Source organism: Apteryx rowi, unplaced genomic scaffold (assembly GCF_003343035.1).
Source record: "Apteryx rowi isolate R43461 unplaced genomic scaffold, aptRow1 scaffold_463, whole genome shotgun sequence".
Taxonomy (NCBI): domain Eukaryota; kingdom Metazoa; phylum Chordata; class Aves; order Apterygiformes; family Apterygidae; genus Apteryx; species Apteryx rowi.
Genome location: NW_020450720.1, coordinates 683,268 through 703,640, shown reverse-complemented (window position 1 = coordinate 703,640; position 20,373 = coordinate 683,268). Strand labels below are relative to the sequence as shown.

Below are 20,373 nucleotides of genomic sequence, written 5' to 3'. Positions count from 1 at the left end.
TCATTAAACTAGGATATTTAACTATTGATGCCTTATTTCAACCTTAATACTGAAAGTCGTCAAAAGGTAGTTTTGTCTTTGAAGGTATACATTTTAAATGTAAATGGAGTTTGCCAAAGAACTAAGGTAGTATTTGATTTGTTTTATATAAAAAGTCATCAGAACTATGATTTGCGTTTTACATTAGGACACTAAGATTAACTGTTACCAGGAGAAGGATATTTCAAAATGTATTCAGATATCAAAATGTGAACAGAACAATTGGCAGTTTTAGGGGGAAAATGTATTTCTGAACTTTTAAGTTGTTTTACAACACAACTTTTAAGATTTGAATTAAATGTTACTATAATTTTTCCTTCAACAGTATTAATGGTGTATCATGCTGTAGTAAACTCCTGTTTGTCGGCAGTGCTATTCCTTCTTAAATTCTGATTTGTAGCAACTCTCAACACTGAGGACTAGAAACCTAAATGAAAGCAACAGTTGAAATGCCAATTATCACATGATCTTCACAACAGCTATTAGCACCGGCAACACTGCATATTTAACAACGTGTGTGTCTGTGGTTCTGTTACAGTAAACTGGTTAGATCACAGCCGAACATTTAGAGAGCAAGGAGTTGATGAAAATGAAACACTACTATTAAGGAGAAAATTCTTTTATTCAGACCAGAATGTAGATTCAAGAGATCCTGTTCAGCTGAACTTGCTTTATGTTCAGGTATAGTATGTGGACCAGTGGTACCTGTTTTACCTTGTCTGAGGTAACTTGTGTAGGTTCATTAGAAAAAAAATAAAGCTGAATAGCTGACTCCTCCATTGCTGAAATACACCATCTTCTAGATTTCCAGTTCTGGCTGTGCTATGATTTTGTGTCTATTCCTTCAAGAACATCTGACAATACAGAGGCTTTGCAAATCCTTTTATTCAAGTACTTTAAACACAATAATGCAGACTCAGATAAAAATCCACTGACTGTTGTGTCCTTGTCCTGCCTTCCTTAAAATTCATGAATGCATCTTGTCTTTGGGTAAGAGTTTCAGGGATCTGGGATGGTAGTTTTCATGATTGTTTCCTGTAGGTGATACTTTCTCTGTAACATTGAATCTCATTGCAGTCTTGCGGCCAGCTTTCTGCTGTTGATCTCTTTTCTCTTTCTGCATGATCTGTGAGAGAGCTGCTTTCCCACCCACTCTCCAGTATTCAACCCAGATAGCACAAGGCAGGCAGGCAGGTGTCCTGTCCAAAATGGACCGTATCATGGGACACAGTAGGAGCCCACCTAGACAGGTTCACCAAACTGCTGGAGATGCCATAMCCTAGCCAAGCTGGGAGTATTTCTGCAGAAGATTCTCTTCAATAGTAGGCTTTGGTGCAGCAGGCTCCAATGCAATCTGAAGACAGTAGGCTTTTGAACTCTGTGTTAAAGTTCAAAAAAGAAAGGGGTGGGAGTGCCGTTGATTGAAAAAGCTAATAGGTTCTTCAACTGTTATTCTTCCAGCTGATTCAAATAGAATTTCTCTAAATTATATTTTATAACTCCAAGGTGAATGATAAAGATGGCCTTGTTTTTTTTGACTTCACTGAATTTTCAAGTGTGTTAGAGGATTGTATCACACTGAGCCATTTTCTTGCCCTTAGATATTTTCTTCAGGTTGCTGTTATGGCAGTATGCATTAATATTGCCATTCCACTGTTTGCTGTATGGATAGATGAGACTTCTGTTTCCAGAGCTATAAAATCTGTCATCCTCTATGAGTACTAAATTTAAACAAAAGAAAGGAAAATGTTGCTTGCCTTCTCCTTTTGCTATTTCTATAATAGTATTTCTATTTTACCTACTAGTTATGTATTTAAGTACCTACTGGTTGGTGTGTGTGTGTATATATATACCTATATATGTAAGTATATATGTGTGTGTGTGTGTGTGTATACACCTTGTGTATTACATATACACATAGTAAAGGAAATGTGTGTTGGGTCCTTAGGCGATGAAAGTTATCACCATCAGGGTTTCAGTAAGTCTCTGGATACTCACCAGAAGAGAATCTGGCCCTTTGTTTTGGGGCATAAACATGTCCACAGTGGAGTAACAAAGATATTCAGACAGGAGGATGTGTTGCTTGATTATTGGCATATGTTCAAGCTTTCAGAAAATTTCAGAGATGCAACAATTGTCACTGATGTGTCTTTGCTTACCTCTTACAGGCTCGTGATGACATTCTGAATGGCTCCCATCCCGTCTCTTTTGAGAAGGCCTGCGAGTTTGGAGGCTTTCAAGCACAGATCCAGTTTGGACCTCATGTAGAACACAAACACAAACCTGGATTTTTAGAGTAAACGCTTTTGCTAACTTCTAAATTTGGGTGTCACTTCAGTGTAACCCAGTGTAACTAAGCCTAGACACAGTTTAGACCTTAAAGCAGAGGTAGCTAGATCTGTGTTTGCTGCAGCAGTCTCCCTGTGGCAGGAGCCTTTTTGCATAAATCAGCAATCCTAACTGCTGAGGGAACCTTTGGCAGTGGTTTATAGGCAGCAGATGGCACTGTCTGACCCAGCAGTGCCAGTTAGGTGTGCGACTGGATTCTTTGACAACCTGGTAATGTTGGCCGTGCCAGCCCTCTCTTTTCTCCCACAGCCAAGGCTGAGGTTACCCAGTAGCCTCCACTCCTTCAGTGCAGCTCCATTCTGTCCTGTGGGTTCCTGCATCGGAACTGCCCTGGACTACTCAAAAGCTAGGTGTGACTCAAAAGCCATATGTTGGTCGTCATCTTGGTTTAGACTTGAGAGTGTACTGAAAAAGTTTATTATGCCTYAGTTACTGAGTTAGGAGAAATGGAATTTTATTCTTGCTTTGAAGTCTACTTTTGCCTCCATTTAGTACTGCCATCTGTGAATTAAGCGTACACCAGTATGTATGACAGATGCTTGATTTGCTAGGAAAGYGTGTGAATGGAAAGATGTTATATTATTCAAATAATATTTGTATTGCTCTGCACAGAGGTTAAATTTTCCAGACTTTTTGTTAGTGGCATTAATCATATAGATTCATCCTCTCATGGCATTGTATAAATGGAGATCTAGGACTGTGCTCTTTGTCTCAAACTCAAGACAGGAGTCCTGCCTACAGTTGACCCATCCTTTCACCTTTATTGTCGTACTTACTTTTATGTTCTCAGCAGAGCAAGCTGAGTGTTGCTAAAGTTTAGATACCCCATCTTTCTAGCAATTTTGACTATTCTCATTAGTTTGCCTAAGGTGAAATGAACAGAAGGCAGGAATTTGAGAAAGGGAATGAGAGAAGTTAAAGCTAGTTACTGAGCAGTCAGTCAAGCATTGGCTTCGTGTGAGGCTCATAGAAGCCTTAATAAGGATGCGCAAAACAGTGGGTGCATGTTTGGTTTCTGTTCTGTTACATGAATCCATGGTGAGTGCAGGGTGCTGACTCTTAGATACTTGCCTTGGTGAGCCCAAGTCTGTGGCTTACTGTATCTCAGGGAATCATTTTAAAATGACGACTCGCTTTGGAGTGTGCAGTGCTACAAGCTTCATTGTTCAAAACACTTTGTTATTATGAAAGTTCCTGAAGCAGGTGTTATGTTATGCTCAGTTATGCAAACAAATCACATATGCAAACTTGCTTCAGTTCCAATTAATTTGAGTAATCAGCTTAATTTGAGTAATCAGCTTTCCTTTGTGCCATCTCTGCCTTGCTACTGATGGCCCGTGAGCCTTTTGTGATAGAGCTACTGATACCTCATCCGAATCACAGAGACCCAACGTAGTAGCCTCAGTGCACTCCCGGTCCTTATTTCCTCACACTATGGCTGGTTATGCAACAATCTTTCTCTGGGGTTTTTCCACTGAATATTTATTCTTCTCTTCTCCCTCCATGCATTCCCTCCTTCCCCCCAAGAAAAGTATTCCTGCAGCAAACCATTAGACTATTACCTCATGACAAGTTAATATTGGGTCACGGTTATGATTTCAGGAGTTAGCTGTTCTCCATAATAGCTGCTTTTGATTTTTAAAGCAATATTTCCCCAAAAAACTTAATAGTTTTCTCAAACTGCTGTGCAGAGTTCAGTTACTTAAATTTTTTTACAGGTTTTTGACTTGGTCTTTTCTGACTAAGATTCCTTTTTCCCTCCCCCCAATTTAAGTCCCATATAGTAGCTGTATTTTACATTGGACAGGAACTGCTGGATGGATGATACCTCTGTTTTGTAAGCAGTGCTAGACAGACTTAAGTCCATCATGCAATAAAATGTTACACATAAAGTGCAGTATCTTTTTATGCTAGAAGAGGTAAAATGTATATGAACATGAACTTCATGTCAGAAGAGAATATTTCTCTAGTGGAATTTGCATAAAACTGGAATTTCAAATTTTAAAACCTTATAATTGTCTGCAGGGCATTTTCTGTACTTATTATTTTCATTGAAAGAGGTATTGACTGTATTAAGATTGAGTCTTGTTAGGCCACCAAATCTAGTCTCTCACTCTTCTGGCATAGAATTCATTTCATAAAATTACAGATTTTTGATTTGTAAGTAAGCCTGCAACTCCCTGATTTTAAGCTTGCATGTTTGATTTAGCTTTGTATACTTTTGGCTGTACTTAGCTTTCCTAAGAGCCTTTTGTGAAACCTCATGCTTTTGTTTTGTGCACCTAAACAAGCCAAGCTCTCCTGACTGGTTATGAATAGTCTATATGTTGTATAGAGGAATGCTGATTTTTCTGAAAATGTGCCTCTCTTCAGAAAACATTTCATTTTTTTCTTCTTGAAAGAATGAGTTATTTTTTTGAACAGGTTTCATCCAACTGTTTCTTGTTCTTTGGAAGAACGCTGCTTCTGTTCGAGCATGAAAGTAGTTATGTTTAAACTGTGCTATAGCTCCATCTGAAATATGGTTGAAAAGCGTTTATTCACTCACCATTGGAACCTCAATACACTGCCGACTCCCTTAAGGATATTCCATCTGCTCATACAGAAAACAGCATGTAGCAAAATAGGGTTGTTTTCTTTTTAGCATTGTTTTAAAACAGCTTAGTTTAGTTTGCCATGTCTGCAGTATGTTTATATGGACAATTTTTTCATCTCTTTTTTTGTCATTGATAAATGATTCTTGGCACAGATGAAGATTACTGCATGCATCTTGTTAACACTTTGATATTGGCTGTTGGAATTTCCTTGAAGCTCATGCCAGAGTAAATTGTGAAAGTTCCTAGGCTATCAAATTGCAAATAGCTGTATGAGGAAGAGCGTGAAGGAGGGCTTATGTTTTTGGATTGCATCTGCAGAGGAACACTGTTTAAATTTGATGAAAAAATATCTGTTAAAGAAGTCTTACTATGCATATGTAGATAAGGAGTGGCTAAAACTATTGACACTTGTTTTTTGTTTCCAAGGACACTCAGTAATCATTTAGCTCACTTTTATGCAGTCTCTTATACTAATTCCTATCTTACACTGTCTTTGTCCATGAACACTGGATATACATTTACGCTATTGAAAAACAGTCAAAATAGTGCCACTAGTATAAGTAAAATGGTTTGAGGAACTGAAGGAGCAAGCTCATGCTGGATCAAGTTACATAAACACTGTTTGCTATTAGATATTTTTGAAGTAAGTTCATTGTCCAAAATAATATTGTGTAATTAAAGAAATAAAGAAGGCTAATTGAATAATATATTCCAGGTGGTTTTGCCAGCTCCTTTAAACAAGTTGTTTAAAAAAGTAAAACTGTTTGTTGCAAAATAAATGAAGAAAATGCCTTGATTATAGATAGCATTAAAGTAATTTTGGAGTCTGTTTACAACTAGTACTTCAGCCTTTCAGTGGAGGTGACTACTATTTCTTATTGGTTGATAAATGGAAGGTTGTATAAGGGAAGAGCATCAGTTCTGCCAGCCTCATTTGCAAGAGCAAGTATGGGCTGATGCTTAGTGGACAAAAAGCTACCTTGTTTTCTTACCTTTTCCTGCTCCAAATAAGGTTTGTTCAGTCTGTTTTTAAGGAAGTGTGTTTTGGTTAATAAGATAGGTAGACAAAGTAATCATTCTGACAGCTTTTCTACATAGGAATAACTAAGAAAACTAACTCCTGTTAATAAAAGATGAGAATTGGAAGTGTGTTTATTAAACTGTATCACTCTTCTGCATAAATCTGTTTTCCAGAATTAAACTGGGTTTAACTCGGTTTATTTTTCATTGGCCTTGGAACTGAATTTAACTAAACTGGATTTAACTGAACTAAACTACAAAATTCTGAATAGAAGCACCAGCTTTTAGGATAGTAAGGGGTATTCAATCCTTGTCTACAAAATTAATTTGGCTTCCCATCCTCTCCCCTGCACGCTTCTGTCTGTATAAATAAGTCCTGAGAAGCGATTTCATTATTGAGTATTAGTAAGCCATAGCTGCTTGGGCACTGGAAGAACTATTAGCAAGATCTCTTGCTCATGCTTTTATTTTTGTATTGCTAGAGTTTTATGGAATGAACAAAGTGAATGATCTCATGACTGGAAGTATTTTTGAAGAAAGCACAAAATCCTGACTTACTGTTTGAATTATTTTGTCTGTTGTCTGCAATGCCAGACTTTCTTAAAGAAACAAAACAAAACAGGCTGACTTTTTTTGMCTTTCTTGTTTAAAAATCCAGAGTAGAAATCCTTCCCAAAACTCTGTCTAGCTTTCTGCAGTAGTAGGAAGCTTAAGCTCTCTGTGTTAATAATGTACTTGTGTACTGAATAAATCAAAATGAGGAGAAGATTCTCTGGTCATTCCTATTGCTGTTATTCCCAGTACTCCAAAGAGGGAGATCAATAGAGGGCAGTTCTTTGAGCTGGGGAGTTCTGCTTGTTTTGTATTGAACTTGAGTGAAAATTCCCAAATTCATGTGAAAAAATTCTCTTCAGACTAAATACGAACTGCAGAATATATGGCATCACTTCATCAAACTCGAGCATTGCAGATGGGAAGATGCCATTCAAAAAAGAACTGTCATTTGTTAAACATGATGTTGGTATATCTTGAAGTTGAGGTGATGTTTGGCTGAGAAAACTGTTTGTTTTATTATAGAGCAAGGAGGTACAGCTGGACAATATTGTGAGGCATTAAAAGATGCTCTCTGACCCAAATTTATCATGGAGGCGGAACAGACTTAGTTTATTCTGTATTATGAGACCTTAGTATCTGAGTGCTGCAAAAATTAAGACTGGTTATTTATTACTTTGTTTTTGAGATGCTGACTGGTATTAAGTGTCCACTTATTGGCTTTGCAGTTTTTCAGTAAATATCATTGTACTAATGTTTCTTGGAAGACTGAGAGGAAGAACTATCTGTCCCCACACATCAGTAAATCAAAGTGCTACTGGAAAGTAATAGCAGTGTCTGAACTCGGACACAGAACTGGCTCAAGTTTTGATTACCCCTTCTTCCCCCAGACTACAATAAGTGTATCTGGAAATGGATGTGAACCCTTGGACTGCTGAAATACATCATATGGTTTAACGATGGAAAGTGTCCCAGCTCTTATTTACTTTTGATGACTTTTCAAAACATGAAGAGAGATTACTTGAGAATATAGCCAAAATGTTTCTCTTAATTATGCCAGTTATCCTCTTGACCTTACCCTATTTAGTCAGCCACAGTTTTATTTCACTGTATAGGTATTTTATGCCCATTTTAGGAAGCATGGGGGACTTAGTGCTGATAAAGGAGTGTGGAAAGCATCCCTCCTCATGAAAGCACCATTAACTACAGTGTTGTTTTTTTTTTTCCTAGCCTAAAAGAGTTCCTGCCTAAAGAATATACCAAACAAAGAGGGGCTGAAAAGAGAATATTTCAGGTAATTAAGGCTGAAAAACTTATAATAGTATCCTTTCCTTTGTAAGAAAAACATGAGCGCTCTTTCACAGGGTGTACTTTGTATGTGTACATGTACTTTGTATGTGTACTTGACTTACTTAATCAGAAAATGAGGTGTAAAAATCTCTTAGCTTTTCTTTTCTTTCCTCACCAGATTTATTGTCCTGATCCTTTTTTCTTCACCGATAATTATTTGGTTTACTTTGAAGGGGAGAGAGTGAATATTCAATGTTCTTAAGACTATGTTATGTTACATTGTAATATAAGGATGTGTATTTCTACTACAATAGAAGCACGTTTAGGAAAATCAGTTTAATTTCTTCTGCACAGCCCTTCATGCATTCATTATTCAAGTATGAGCTTCAAGTAATAGAGTTCTGTATTACTTGACTTTGGTGACGTGCCTGGGAAGCAGCACACTGTACAACACTGAAACAGTTGAGCCTGAAACACCAACACTGTTGGAAATGTTCTTAGTGTTTGAGAATTATAGATGTGCTAAATGTCTGTGCTGACTGGGGTAAAAACTTGGCCACGTAATCGAATTTGGAAAATTTTGAGGTCAACAGCTGAAATCAAGTCATAGAGTTTCTGGAAGAACATACCAGTGACCTGCGATCTCTGTTTGGGAGACAAGTTTAAAAGCAAGAATAGCTCACATGCTTTCCTTCAACTCTTACACTCTTAGTCTGGGAATGCTGTATCCCAGAAAGTCTGTTCTACCTGAAGCTTGTCACACTTGCTTGGAGGTAAGGTTGTCTAATGCTTCCCTTTATACCTTCAGTTGGTGGTGGTGATAATGTTGCAGTTGCAGCAAAAATTATTTTATTCATTCATTTCTGAGTATGAGATTCAAATCATGTGATTTTGCCCATGTGAAATATTACACATGCAATCATGATGTACTTCAGCGCATGGACAAGAAATTTTTCAGTGGTTGCACTTGATGCTGGGCAAAGACACAACACCAASGCAGAAAAAGCATGCTGTCTTTTTGAAAAACTTTGGCTGTTTTCCCAAGTTATAAAGTTCTTGAATTTGGCAGGTGATTTTCTTCATCTGCAATGACTACATTTGGGCTCCTTGCTCCTCTCTGATCCCGGTTGCATTCCCTGTGCTAGACTTTGCAGAGTTATCTGATCAAGCTGTGTCCTTGGGATGCAGAAGGGTTTTCTGAGCTGCAGTTGCTCCTCCCAGTTCTGTGGAGAACTCAAACTGGAGCTGGAAAAAAGTTTCCCCTGTTCGTGGTGCTCCCCCTGCTGCCATCAGTCAGCATGGAGGGGGTGGCAACCAGCAGTTCAGAAGAGGGGAAGATGCAAGGGGAAGATGGGGTGTGACAGGCAAACTCACAGACTGTTTAAATAGCAGGAGTTTAGGATGGGACTCTTGGAAGGACTGACTGGAGTATATGCTGAGGTGAGGATGTTTGTACTGGCAATCCTGTATTATAGTTGCTTACAGGTAATAAAGTCTACTATTGAATAATTGTTTAAATAATAAATAGGTGGGTCTTTTAACTCCATTTCTATATGAGCATTTCCGAATGAACTGTTTTAAAAAATCATTGCTTGTTCCTCATCTCTAGAATTCTTTTCATGTGATGACAAAATAGATGAAGCTGCAACTAGCCAAAAAAAAAAAAAAAAAAGCCAGTTGGAAATCCTTTGCAAGACATGAGAAATGGTCAACTGCAAGGTGTGAGGCTCTCATGAATCAGAAGTTTGAGACAAAGCAGAAATAACTTGTCTGTTTCTGGAAAAAAATACGATGGACCCTGAAATGATTTGACAAGGCCGAGTAAATAGGCAGTAATGTAAATGTATGAAACTTAATTCTGTCAAATATATTTTAATGAAGTGACTATATTGGACAATGTTCCAGGAGTCTGTCTGCAGTGCACTTCCCAGTAGAAGCTGTGTATGGGGAAAATGAGATGGAAAGCACCATTCCCTGCACACTCCCATAGAGAAGAGGGAAGTTATAGTGTGCCATTGTCTAATATAAATAACAGCAGTAGTAAGTAAGTCTATCAACAGTGACATAGCTGTATTAAGTTCATCTCATAGTTCATTTAGGGCTATCGGAAATAAAGTATTCTCTTTCAGTTAGAATACAATGGGTATGTAAGGGGTAGAGATATAAAATTAACATCCCTGTGTGAAGGGAATGGATCCAGTTTCCCTTTGAAAGCAGGCAAAAATGACAGCAGGTAATACACAAAGGGAATAGCTAGCGTGGTGAAAGGAGATTGTGAACTTCTAGTTTGTCTTTATTTTAATTGAAGGACTAGGTAAACAAGCCTCAGATGAACTGTGCAATGATATGGCAGTGAGTTCCAGAGGTTACCCAAAGCCAAGAACAAAGGATTTTTTTAAAAGATGATTATTTATACAGATTTACAGAATTGAGACTAGTAGCAATACTTAGTTTTTTAAACTATTTTAGAAGTGATTTAAATCTGCTTGATCTGAGAAGTAAATAGCATGGATGATGGTCAAAGAGAAATATTCCTTTCAGACAAGTTGTTCATGTCTTCTGGGTGTGAGGAATTATGGGATACAGTCTTGCTGACATCTCTACCCACTGCTGTTTCAAATACTCTAATTGCAGTGCTTATTAACTAGGCATCCTTAAACAAGGAAAAGCTAACATGTATTTTTCCTTTGTTTCCAGATGGGATTATTTCTGTCTATTATTATTCCAGATGGGATTATTTCTGCCTAATACTGAACTCTCATTACAGGAGCACAAAAACTGTGGTGAGATGACTGAAATAGAAGCCAAAGTGAAGTATGTGAAGCTAGCACGTTCCCTACGGACCTATGGAGTGTCCTTTTTCCTTGTTAAGGTAATGTGGATCTTGCTGACCATATGTATGCCTGATTATGTATTACTTTAGATCTCCCCTAAGCAAAAGGTCAAAGTTGTTCTTTCAACCTTCTTTCTTAAAGCTACGTTTAGAAAAATTGTTTAATTTACCACATGGGACAGGATCATAATTTCAGTTTAGGTTCCTGTTTACTGAATTCCAGAAAGACAGTTTAGAGTCTGCCATGATTTTATTTTCTAAATTGAYGCTTTCTGTTTTTTTACCATCAAAGTACTTTATTTGTGAAAATATTCACAAAAACCTTGTAAGCTGTTGCATGCTGAAACCTGCATCTGACAAGAACATCATCAGCTGCATGATTAATTTCTCTTAGTCCTTAGTGAGACAGAGGCATTGGTCTTAAGGCTGCAAAAAAAAAAAAGGCACCCAGAAACTGACACTCTGCTGCGAAAACTGGACTGAAGTATTAGTGCTTGAATATTCAGTTACCACTGAGATGGAAAGGAGAGTAAACTTAAGCCAAGGTTTCCATTTTTGGGTTCCCAAAATTATGGTGCTAAATCTTTATAGATAGCTTAATGTCAGTAAGTCTCCTTCTCCTAAAGTACTTAATCACCCACAAATTCTAATGAAGCAAATAAAAGGTGCAAATAAATGAAAAATCTGCAAAGGATACCATTCATAGTGAAAAAATGACCTTTCCTTTTTGCTTCCTTCAAGTGAAATTGTCTTTTTAGRCACCTTTAATAGAGAAAACAGTCTCAACTCTCCAAAGGAGCTGTTGAGCTAGCAAACTGAAGGTGATGAATCTTTTCAAGCATATCCAAAGCTATGCTCCTTTTCAGTATCATAAGCCAATATCCCCTTTAGACAGTATATGCTGTTGATTAGGTACCTTTTTGGAGTAGCTGCTATTTATTATGTATCATTAAGTTGGAGGTTGTTTTGGTTTTTTTGTTGTTGTTTTTTTCCCCCCTAACAAAAAACACTTTATCATTGCTTGGGTTATTAAACTTTTTCATTTGAATCATGCAACTTCCAATCTGGTGACTTAGAGCTAAATGTTCACCAAGATACTAAAACAGTGGAATTCAGTTTGGACATAAATCTTTAAAATGCAAAACATTGGAATTACTTAAAGAGCACTATAAATAATAAACTGACATCTCCAGCTGATTTATGAAGTTGTATATTAGCAACTATAGTAAAACTCTGGTGTGCGGTTTTTGGTAACTAAAATATTAAAACAAGCATGCACATTCAAAATAAGCTGATAATTCAACATGGATTTGTTAACACCATATAGTTGACCTATATGGTAAAAGGTAAAAATACTTCCCCCCCCCACCCCCCCCAGCATGCAGGCATGTGCATGCACACACACACACTTTTTTCTTTAATCCTACCTTAAAGTAAATGATAACTGAATCAAGTAACTATGTCATGGAACTTTAGCTGGAAGGAATAATTGCTCTCGCTTTCTGAGGTCTATCAAATGACTTACTAGATAGATAGATAGGAATTTATTCTTTGCAGCTTACTACATAAATTCAGTGGAATGGGGCACCTGGATTCATTTCCACTTTACAAGAAGACTTTCTATGGTAAATTGATCGCTAGGACCTGTGCTCTGCAACCTTGAAAAGCTGGAGGAGCAAAATGCTCAACAAAATRAGAAGCAGCATCTGGCAGCCTTGAGACTGACCCTGTCTCCTTGTGGCCTGTCTCTAGAAAGTCTGCCATCATGGCTTTAAGTAACTTCCTAAGATTCTCTCCCTAAAATCCCCTTTTTTGCAAGGAGAAAAAGGGGAAGGGGAGTTTTTTCTGAACTGCATAATAAAGATCAAATACAGTTGGAATCTTTGAATATACAAATGCTCATGGGTGCCCGACTGTGCTTTCATGTGCAGTAGTCAGTTTGCAATTCTGTAAACAGTGGCTTTCTTGTATCAGTTTAAAAGGTAATAGGTGCACTTTCCTAATATACTATATTTCTGTACAAATATTAGAGTTATACATAGCCTGAGTTTATTGTCATTAAGATGAAAACATATTGAATGTTAAGTGTGTCAGAAGAGTACTGATGTGAGCTTACTCTAAGAGAAAGCCCTAACTCTGGGTCATTGATTTCTTAAACATTAGCATTTGAGGACTTGCAGTGGCATTCCAGGACTGCAAGTGCACTGTGCTTGTGATGTTGGGATTTGCTGCCAAGGACCTGTAGCTAGTTTTTAATTTCAATACATGCCATGTTGCTTTTCTGAGGTGTTGTGTTTTTTGTTTTTTTTTTTACTTGCTCCTATATAACTCATCAGACTTCTGATCAGCTTTTTTGGTTTTAATTTCTTTGTGATAAATAGTGACTGACATAAGAGTTGCTTTAGACAGAAACGGCAATGGACTGTGTTTTGTGTGTCATCTCCTCCCAGTTGTGTATTTATTTAAAAACAAAAGCAAAAACAAAACAAAACAAAAAATTCTAGCGTCATGTTGTTACTAATTAATTGTAGCCAATTGACAGAACTTCGTAATGTTAATACCATTCTTGGAAATAATTTGCTTCCCCCTGTCCCCCAGTATATTCCCTCATGATTTTTTCCTTTCTCATCTGGCGTGCTCCATTTGAATGTAAAACAATCCCCTGTGTTCTGTTACAGGAAAAAATGAAAGGCAAAAACAAGCTGGTTCCTCGTTTGCTGGGGGTCACCAAAGACTCAGTGATGCGTGTGGATGAGAAGACCAAGGAAGTGTTGCAGGAATGGCCGCTGACAACTGTGAAACGCTGGGCTGCATCACCTAAAAGCTTCACTCTGGTAATCTTTCTGTATATGCTTGGAGGAGGAATCAGTATGGTGTAGAGAAGGGACAATGCACTCGCGCTCTGAACAGTTTCTAGAATTTGATTTGTTCTATCTGCAGCTCATTATGTAGAGCCACTGAATCCTGAAGTAATGAACTGGCCCATCTTAGTGTCTAGGGTCAATCTGTATTTTGATATTTCTAAACCGAACTGTTTTCAAAGAGCACTGTTTAAATCTGTTCTGTGCCTAACCACCAATACAGTTATGAAAGCCATCATTATTAAGACCTGCCTCACCCTTATGGCACTTGCCATTCAAAATGCAGTTTGTGACATACAGGTTATGAGCATAAATGAAGCTAGATGGCTCATGGAAACATCTTAAAATTATGAATTTAAAGAACTTTCATAAATATGGTGGGTTTTGTAACTTATTTGGCCCATTATAAGGAGAGTATCTTGTATATGAAAGGGTGGTTTAATGTGATAGAGCAAGACTCTCGCTAGAAGCTGATAATTCACTTCGGAAATTAGATGCATGTTATTAATGGTGTGAGTGATTACACTTTAGAAGAAGTTTCTGAAGAGTTCTCCATCATCCAGTGACTGTCTGACAAAGTCAGATTAGGTATCTGTGGGTCCTCTAGCGTTTCAATCTATACACCTATGATTAAGCTGCAAGAAAAGGCATCCTTTATTCACCAGATGAATCTTGGAATAGTCTCATCTACTGTTAGTTATAATAAAATGTAATACAAACAAAATAAAATTTAGGTCTTTAATTTTCTTTCTCAAATTTTGTACTGTGTCTTCATTTACTTACCTTCTATTTCCAAATGGTTAATTTTTCTTTTTTCCCCCACAGGATTTTGGCGAGTATCAGGAAAGCTATTATTCAGTACAGACCACTGAAGGAGAACAGATCTCTCAGCTAATTGCAGGTTACATTGATATCATCCTGAAGAAGGTATATTAGGATGACATTTAGTAAAAATGCAATAAAATCAGTAAAATGACTACAGAAGTGCAAAAGCTACAATGTGTGCAAGCTGGAGTTTCTCTCTTGTGAAATTAGTGTTGTATCTATGCTTTCATGTGACTTATTTTTAGGTATAAATAATATCTCTTTTAGTTTAACCTAAGTGATTGTTTATGGAAAAAATATCAAGGCTGTTAATAATAATGATAGCATGAGTCGGGCTCAATATAGCATGCTTGGGCTGTGTTTTTCCTTCTGGAAGGTGAACTGCTGGCTGTGAGTGTATATCCAGAGAGCAGCCTAAAGCTTTCTGCTCAACTGTGGATATGAAACTGGGGACCGAAGTGGTGAATCAGGTGGGAGGAAGTGATTCTATGGAAGCAGCATGTTGAACTGTATTAAAGGTTACATTATAGTTGTCCTGAGGCTGTTGTATATGCTGCAACAAAGCTGAAGAAATATTTTGGCAAAACTTAAGAATAAGTCATAGTATTGCTTAACAAATACTGTGGTCAGTAAAGCAGAGATTTATATTTCATTTTTGCAGACAGAGGAAAAGGAGTGTTTGTGAAGGCACCAGGCTATCTTTAAACCTGGTTTTGTCAAGTGTGCCAAGCAGGAGAGGCTGATAAGCACCTCCAGTGTTCTTTAGGCACTCCAGTGTTCAAAATATTCGCAAGTGAATAAGCTTGATAACAGCTTTTGCCAACAAGCATACAGCTGAATGGTCATATGCTGAGCACATTATATAGAAAAGTGTAGTGTTTCAAATAGCTCTGGGTGTTTATTGCTGATGAATTTTTACTTTATTAAGGTTCAACCAAACTACAGTATTATCTGTTATAATAAATTCTTCATAGTAAAGAAATGACAGAAAACTAGGCAGCTCAGTCGAATTTATTGCCTTTGTTCATGAGAACAGTCTGGGATATAACATCAAGTTGAGTGAAATCAGAGGCTGAGGGTAGATTGCTAGAATTCATCACAGCACTTACCTTTTCAGTCCCAGATTTAATGAATGTTAAATAAGCTACAGTTTTCCACAGATAATTTGAAATTTGATTCTAGCTTTTCTAAGCTTCACTAGTAGCTTCACTCTCTAATTCCRAAGTAAAGCAGCCTTTCTATGCTGATAAAATACAGATGTGCRTATTTCTCCTCTAAAGCCAATCCTTTGATTTCTTCTTTACAATCTGCTGACACAGCTAGTTTCAAAATGAATGAAGTAGGAACAGGTTAATAATAAACACCCACGATGCTTCATGACTCATATGAGAAGCATGCAGTTTCCAGCTGTCAAGTCCAAGTTACCACTTTGCCACATGCCTTAAACTGTGGTTTATCACTCTGAGTTGCATAATGTTTACTTTTGGTGTGTTTTGAAAGATTTCAGCTCATTTGCTCTGTTGTAGATTGGGGGCACTTTTTTTTTTTTTTTTGCTAAAGTATTTTTGTGTTAAGGAAATCTTGTCCTACAACTTGTTAGTGATAGATCCTTGATCAGTAGACAAGGAACTCTGAACTTAAGTAGCTTTTATCTTTTTTTAATATAACTATATTTTTTTCTATGTATTGATATGGAAATAAGATGCAATCCTGACTAGGAGTAGGCATTTTCAGTTCATGCATAAACTGGTAAGGGATTTTTTTGGACAAAGTTGGTTGGTGTGTATGGATGTGTGTGAGGAGTTCTCATTGAATGTGTCCAAGGCCATAGTGGATGTTTCTCTAGTTCTGCATGCTGAATATTCAGACTGCAAGTCACATAAGGTAGCAAGCAGAGAGTGTCTTTGACCTGGTCATGTGTACTCCAAGGTCACCAGTAGAAATGGACAGTCTTTACGAGGCGTTCCTTTTATATCTTACAATAGTTCCCTGTTGTTGTTTCTGGTGGTTTAGACTTGAACCTTGTGTACGTTTTCCTCCCTTATACCAGTGTAAAAAACTGCCTCGAGAAGTCAGATGTCCAAACTATCCAGATGTCTGAAGTAACTATGGTAAAATGACTTTGATACAGTGTTAAATTTACTGTCTTTCCTGTAGCTATATATTTTCTACTGGCAGTTAGCTGTAGGTAGCAACATTTTGGGATGCTGAAGGTGATTTGTAGCTGAGTTCTAGTCAACTGAATCTCAGTCCGGCCCCATTCCTGAGTCAGAACAGGATGGGGAAGGAGATGAACTTGCCATACCTGTGCCTGGGTTTGGTGGTGGTGCACATCTCCAGAATGCTCTTCTGGGAGGTAAAGATGGTATCTCAGCATTTTTTTTCCATAGCGTTGGTCAGAAAATCCCTGGGTTTGCTAGCACTGGCAGTTGCAATAGGCTTTTTTCTTTAGGCGCTTCATCTTCCAGGGCTTAGAAGCTGGGCTGCTGAAGTGCACTGCCTCAGAGGCAGAGGTTATATTTCACACTCTGCCAAAAGTTAGTGTTCAGCACTGGGCAAGACTCCTCAGATCATTTGACCAGATTTTTGATAAATATCAATACAATGCTGGAGGGAATGGGAAAAAAATAAGCGTAGTGTCTATCTTTTTCTTCTTTTTTTTTTTTCTTTTTTCCTCCAGAAACAGAGTAAAGATAGATTTGGCCTTGAAGGCGATGAGGAATCAACCATGTTGGAAGAATCTGTTTCACCTAAGAAGTGAGTGTATACAACAGGAGGAAATGCCCTTTTACGTAAGCGTGACACCTTTAGCTGTGGTAGCATTTTTCATTCCTCAAGTGAAGTAGCACAGTTATTACTTTGAAGAATGATTTTTTTCTACGGAGTAGTTCAGCAGGAAGAGGCACTATCCTCCAGGCTGTTCTTCAGACTTTCAGCTTTGTTCTAGGATAGAAGAGCATGCTTTTCTGTCTTAAAATTTCTGGTTAGGGCAAATGTATATTTTCATGGTAATTTGACCACTGAACAATGGAACTCTGGCTATAATTCAATAAAATGAAGAAAAAAAAGATTGCAGAGATGAAAATATTGTATTAGTTTGGTCTTTGTGCAAACACCTAGGTTTGCAAGATCTCAGTTGTTTTTGTTTGCCAAGTCTGTGGCTTCCGGTGGAATTTGACTTCTCAGTTTAATCATACTCTGTCATGACACTGGTTCATTACACCAACCCGCTTTAGACAGACTGGTTAGATATGTGGTGTGGGTAAAGGTAAGATTTTGACACTGATAGATCAGGCTATGATTTCTTTGTTGGTTCTGCTGGGAGATTAACAGAGTTGCTGATGATCAGCAAAAAGTAGAACCGTAGAGCTGGCTATGCTCTTGAAAAGGAATATTACATCCTTCTGTGCAATGAAATAATAGAAACAGTTTCAGGGCAGTTTGAGCTGTAATGAGCTCCTTAAGTCTCCTCTTTGAACTCTAAGGATGACAATGTCTGCAGTGTGTGTCTGTGTGTGTGAAAGTATTTGATTTACTGTTAAACATATGGTTTATAGGAGATGGGCTGGTTAAGTATTTAATGTGGCCTTATGTGAAATTTCAACTTTTGACAGATCACACACGTTCAGATGTGCTTCCTTTTGACACTGCCCTTTCCAAATTGCTTCCAGAATATACTGTTAGTGAAATACTGTGCAGAGAAGCCCAAAACAGATGAATACAAAGATTTTTTCATAATTGAAGTTATTTTTTTTCCCCCCCTATAACACATAATTGCTGTGAAAGCCAGAATTCCTGCAAATACTTCTAGCTGTTAAAGCTTGAATCATATTTAAATACAAACAGGGCAACTGGCAAAGCAGTTCATGACCATGGATAACAATAACTTTATTATGCTTGAAAACACCCTGCTTCCTAGTCCATTATCTGTTAGACTGCCAGGCTTTTAGATAAGTGTGTGTGTGTGAGATGAAGGAAGAACACTTGTTTTTATTCCAAATCTAGGGATTGCTTGCATAGACATTTCCAAAGAGTCTGTCCCTCTGTTTTTTACTGATCAGCCTAATGGTGCAATTGAAACAGAGCAGTCTGTTATGCCATAAACCTTAATCCAGCTCTGTCTCTGCCAGGCATCTTAGAGGGGCAAAGCTATTGTACCACATACACCAAAATTGTATGTTGCTCCTTTTTTYACTGCCTGCTCATTACTGTTACTGATATTTGATCTGTCAAAAGCATCAAATTTAATTTTTCAAAATGCTATTAGAAAATGGTTAGAAGAAGACTTCTAACAATTCTCCAGCTCCTCCAAATGTTCTGAAATACAATTTAGAACAATATCCAGCAGGACTTAGTTTGCAGGAGCTGATTAATTCTGTGTTCTTTGGTTTTTTTAGATCTACTATCTTGCAGCAGCAGTTCAACCGAACAGGGAAGGTGGAGCATGGCTCTGTGGCGCTACCAGCTGTTATGCGTTCAGGGTCCAGTGGGCCAGAGACTTTCAACATCGGCATCATGCCTTCTCCCCAGCAACAGGTCACGATCGGTCAGATGCACAGAGGACACATGCCCCCACTTGTGAGGAACCTCCTTGTTTTGTAGTAGCGTTTGAAACTGGTCTGTGCCACATGTAGTCAGAAACAGCATGTTATCCATGTTGCTAAGAGCAGGAGGATGGTGTAGTGTGTGGCTGCCTGGCTGTCCTACTGAACACACATGTTTTGAGCATCCCTGAAATATTTAGGGTATCTCATTTTGACTTATTCTCATTCTCTCTCTCTCTCTCTCTCTTTTTTCTTCTCTCCTTTAAACTGGCTCTTCTAGCCTTCCCTTTACTTCAAAGTCATTAAATTGTTATCCAAGGCTTAGAAAAAGATGGTTTAAAGACTGGTAAAAGCAAGAGACGTTAAGAAAAAAGCTAATGTTTTGCCTGTCACTGGCCTACTGATTTATAGTTTTCAGGGCAGGTTTAAAATTGATGCTTATTTTTCTCATTTAATTTAAGACTATCAAAGGGCTACAGGGGCTGCAGAGTATAATCAATGCTTAAGCTCATGTTGTACCAGTGGAGGTGTAGTATGTGTGATGGCCATTCCACTCTGCCTATAACCTTTCAGTTTTCTGTTAGCTCATGCATATTGATGGCAATTTAGTTTTGGAATCGTCTTTGATACCATTTGTAGACTGTCATGTTTCAGGAAATCAATAATGGTATCCTCAAAATATATTACGTATGCATATTCACATTCCTAGAATGCAGGCCAGGTAGACAGCTTGGTATTTGAGTATGTGTCTGGGTATGGTTTGATCTGTGAAAGTTCAGAATCTTATAAATGTGTGCAAGTACAGAGGAGTACAAAATGGCATAGGCAGGATCAAGAACATGAGAGGAGTGTTAAAGTGGGCTTTGCTTTCTCCGTTGCACAGCTAAGGTGCTGGGGAAAGGCTAGCTGTGAAAATAGATTGGTGTGCTTGGTGTCACTCACTGCCTCTTAACATCAATGTAGTATCTGCCAGAAATGCTGCTTGAAACACGGCACACACCCATTTCCTTGTTCTGCCTTTCAGACCTCAGCTCAGCAGGCTTTGATGGGGACTATAAATACTAGTATGCATGCGGTTCAACAGGCACAAGCTGACCTCAGTGAAGTTGATAACCTGCCACCTCTAGGACAGGACATGGTGAGTTTATCTAATCCCCATAGAAATGAATCTTAGTGGCCTGGGGCGTTTTCAAACCAGTTTAGTTATCGTCCCTGGATCTAAAGTGGCATCTCTGGCTTTTTAAATGGGATTTAAAAAAAAAAAAATCTTGCTTGTTTTAAGGAATTTGTGTATGTATGCTGTTCCATCCAGCTCTTGTTAATCCCCTGAGATTAAGTGGAGCAAGCTTCCTTGCATAATCATTTCTGTAATCTTTCTTGTTTCCTGTGCTGCCCATATACAGTTAAAGGCAAATAGGGGGCCAGTATTTGCAACGAGGATAACTCCCTCCTGGATACTTGAA

The 20,373-nt window shown here is 38.0% G+C and overlaps 1 protein-coding gene across 5 annotated transcripts in view; it reads left to right on the top strand.

Annotated features, from left to right (window-relative positions):
• Window positions 1-20,373, top strand: part of TLN2 (talin 2) — a 155,890-nt gene that overhangs the window by 31,956 nt on the left and 103,561 nt on the right. For all 5 annotated transcript variants that reach the window (XM_026077817.1, XM_026077818.1, XM_026077816.1 and 2 more), the window contains 9 exons: window positions 578-720; window positions 2,208-2,335; window positions 7,788-7,851; window positions 10,615-10,719; window positions 13,359-13,514; window positions 14,367-14,468; window positions 17,047-17,123; window positions 18,764-18,944; window positions 19,935-20,048. In XM_026077817.1, the coding sequence (XP_025933602.1) occupies window positions 578-720; window positions 2,208-2,335; window positions 7,788-7,851; window positions 10,615-10,719; window positions 13,359-13,514; window positions 14,367-14,468; window positions 17,047-17,123; window positions 18,764-18,944; window positions 19,935-20,048 (1,070 nt within the window). The remainder of the gene's footprint in view (window positions 1-577; window positions 721-2,207; window positions 2,336-7,787; window positions 7,852-10,614; window positions 10,720-13,358; window positions 13,515-14,366; window positions 14,469-17,046; window positions 17,124-18,763; window positions 18,945-19,934; window positions 20,049-20,373) is intronic.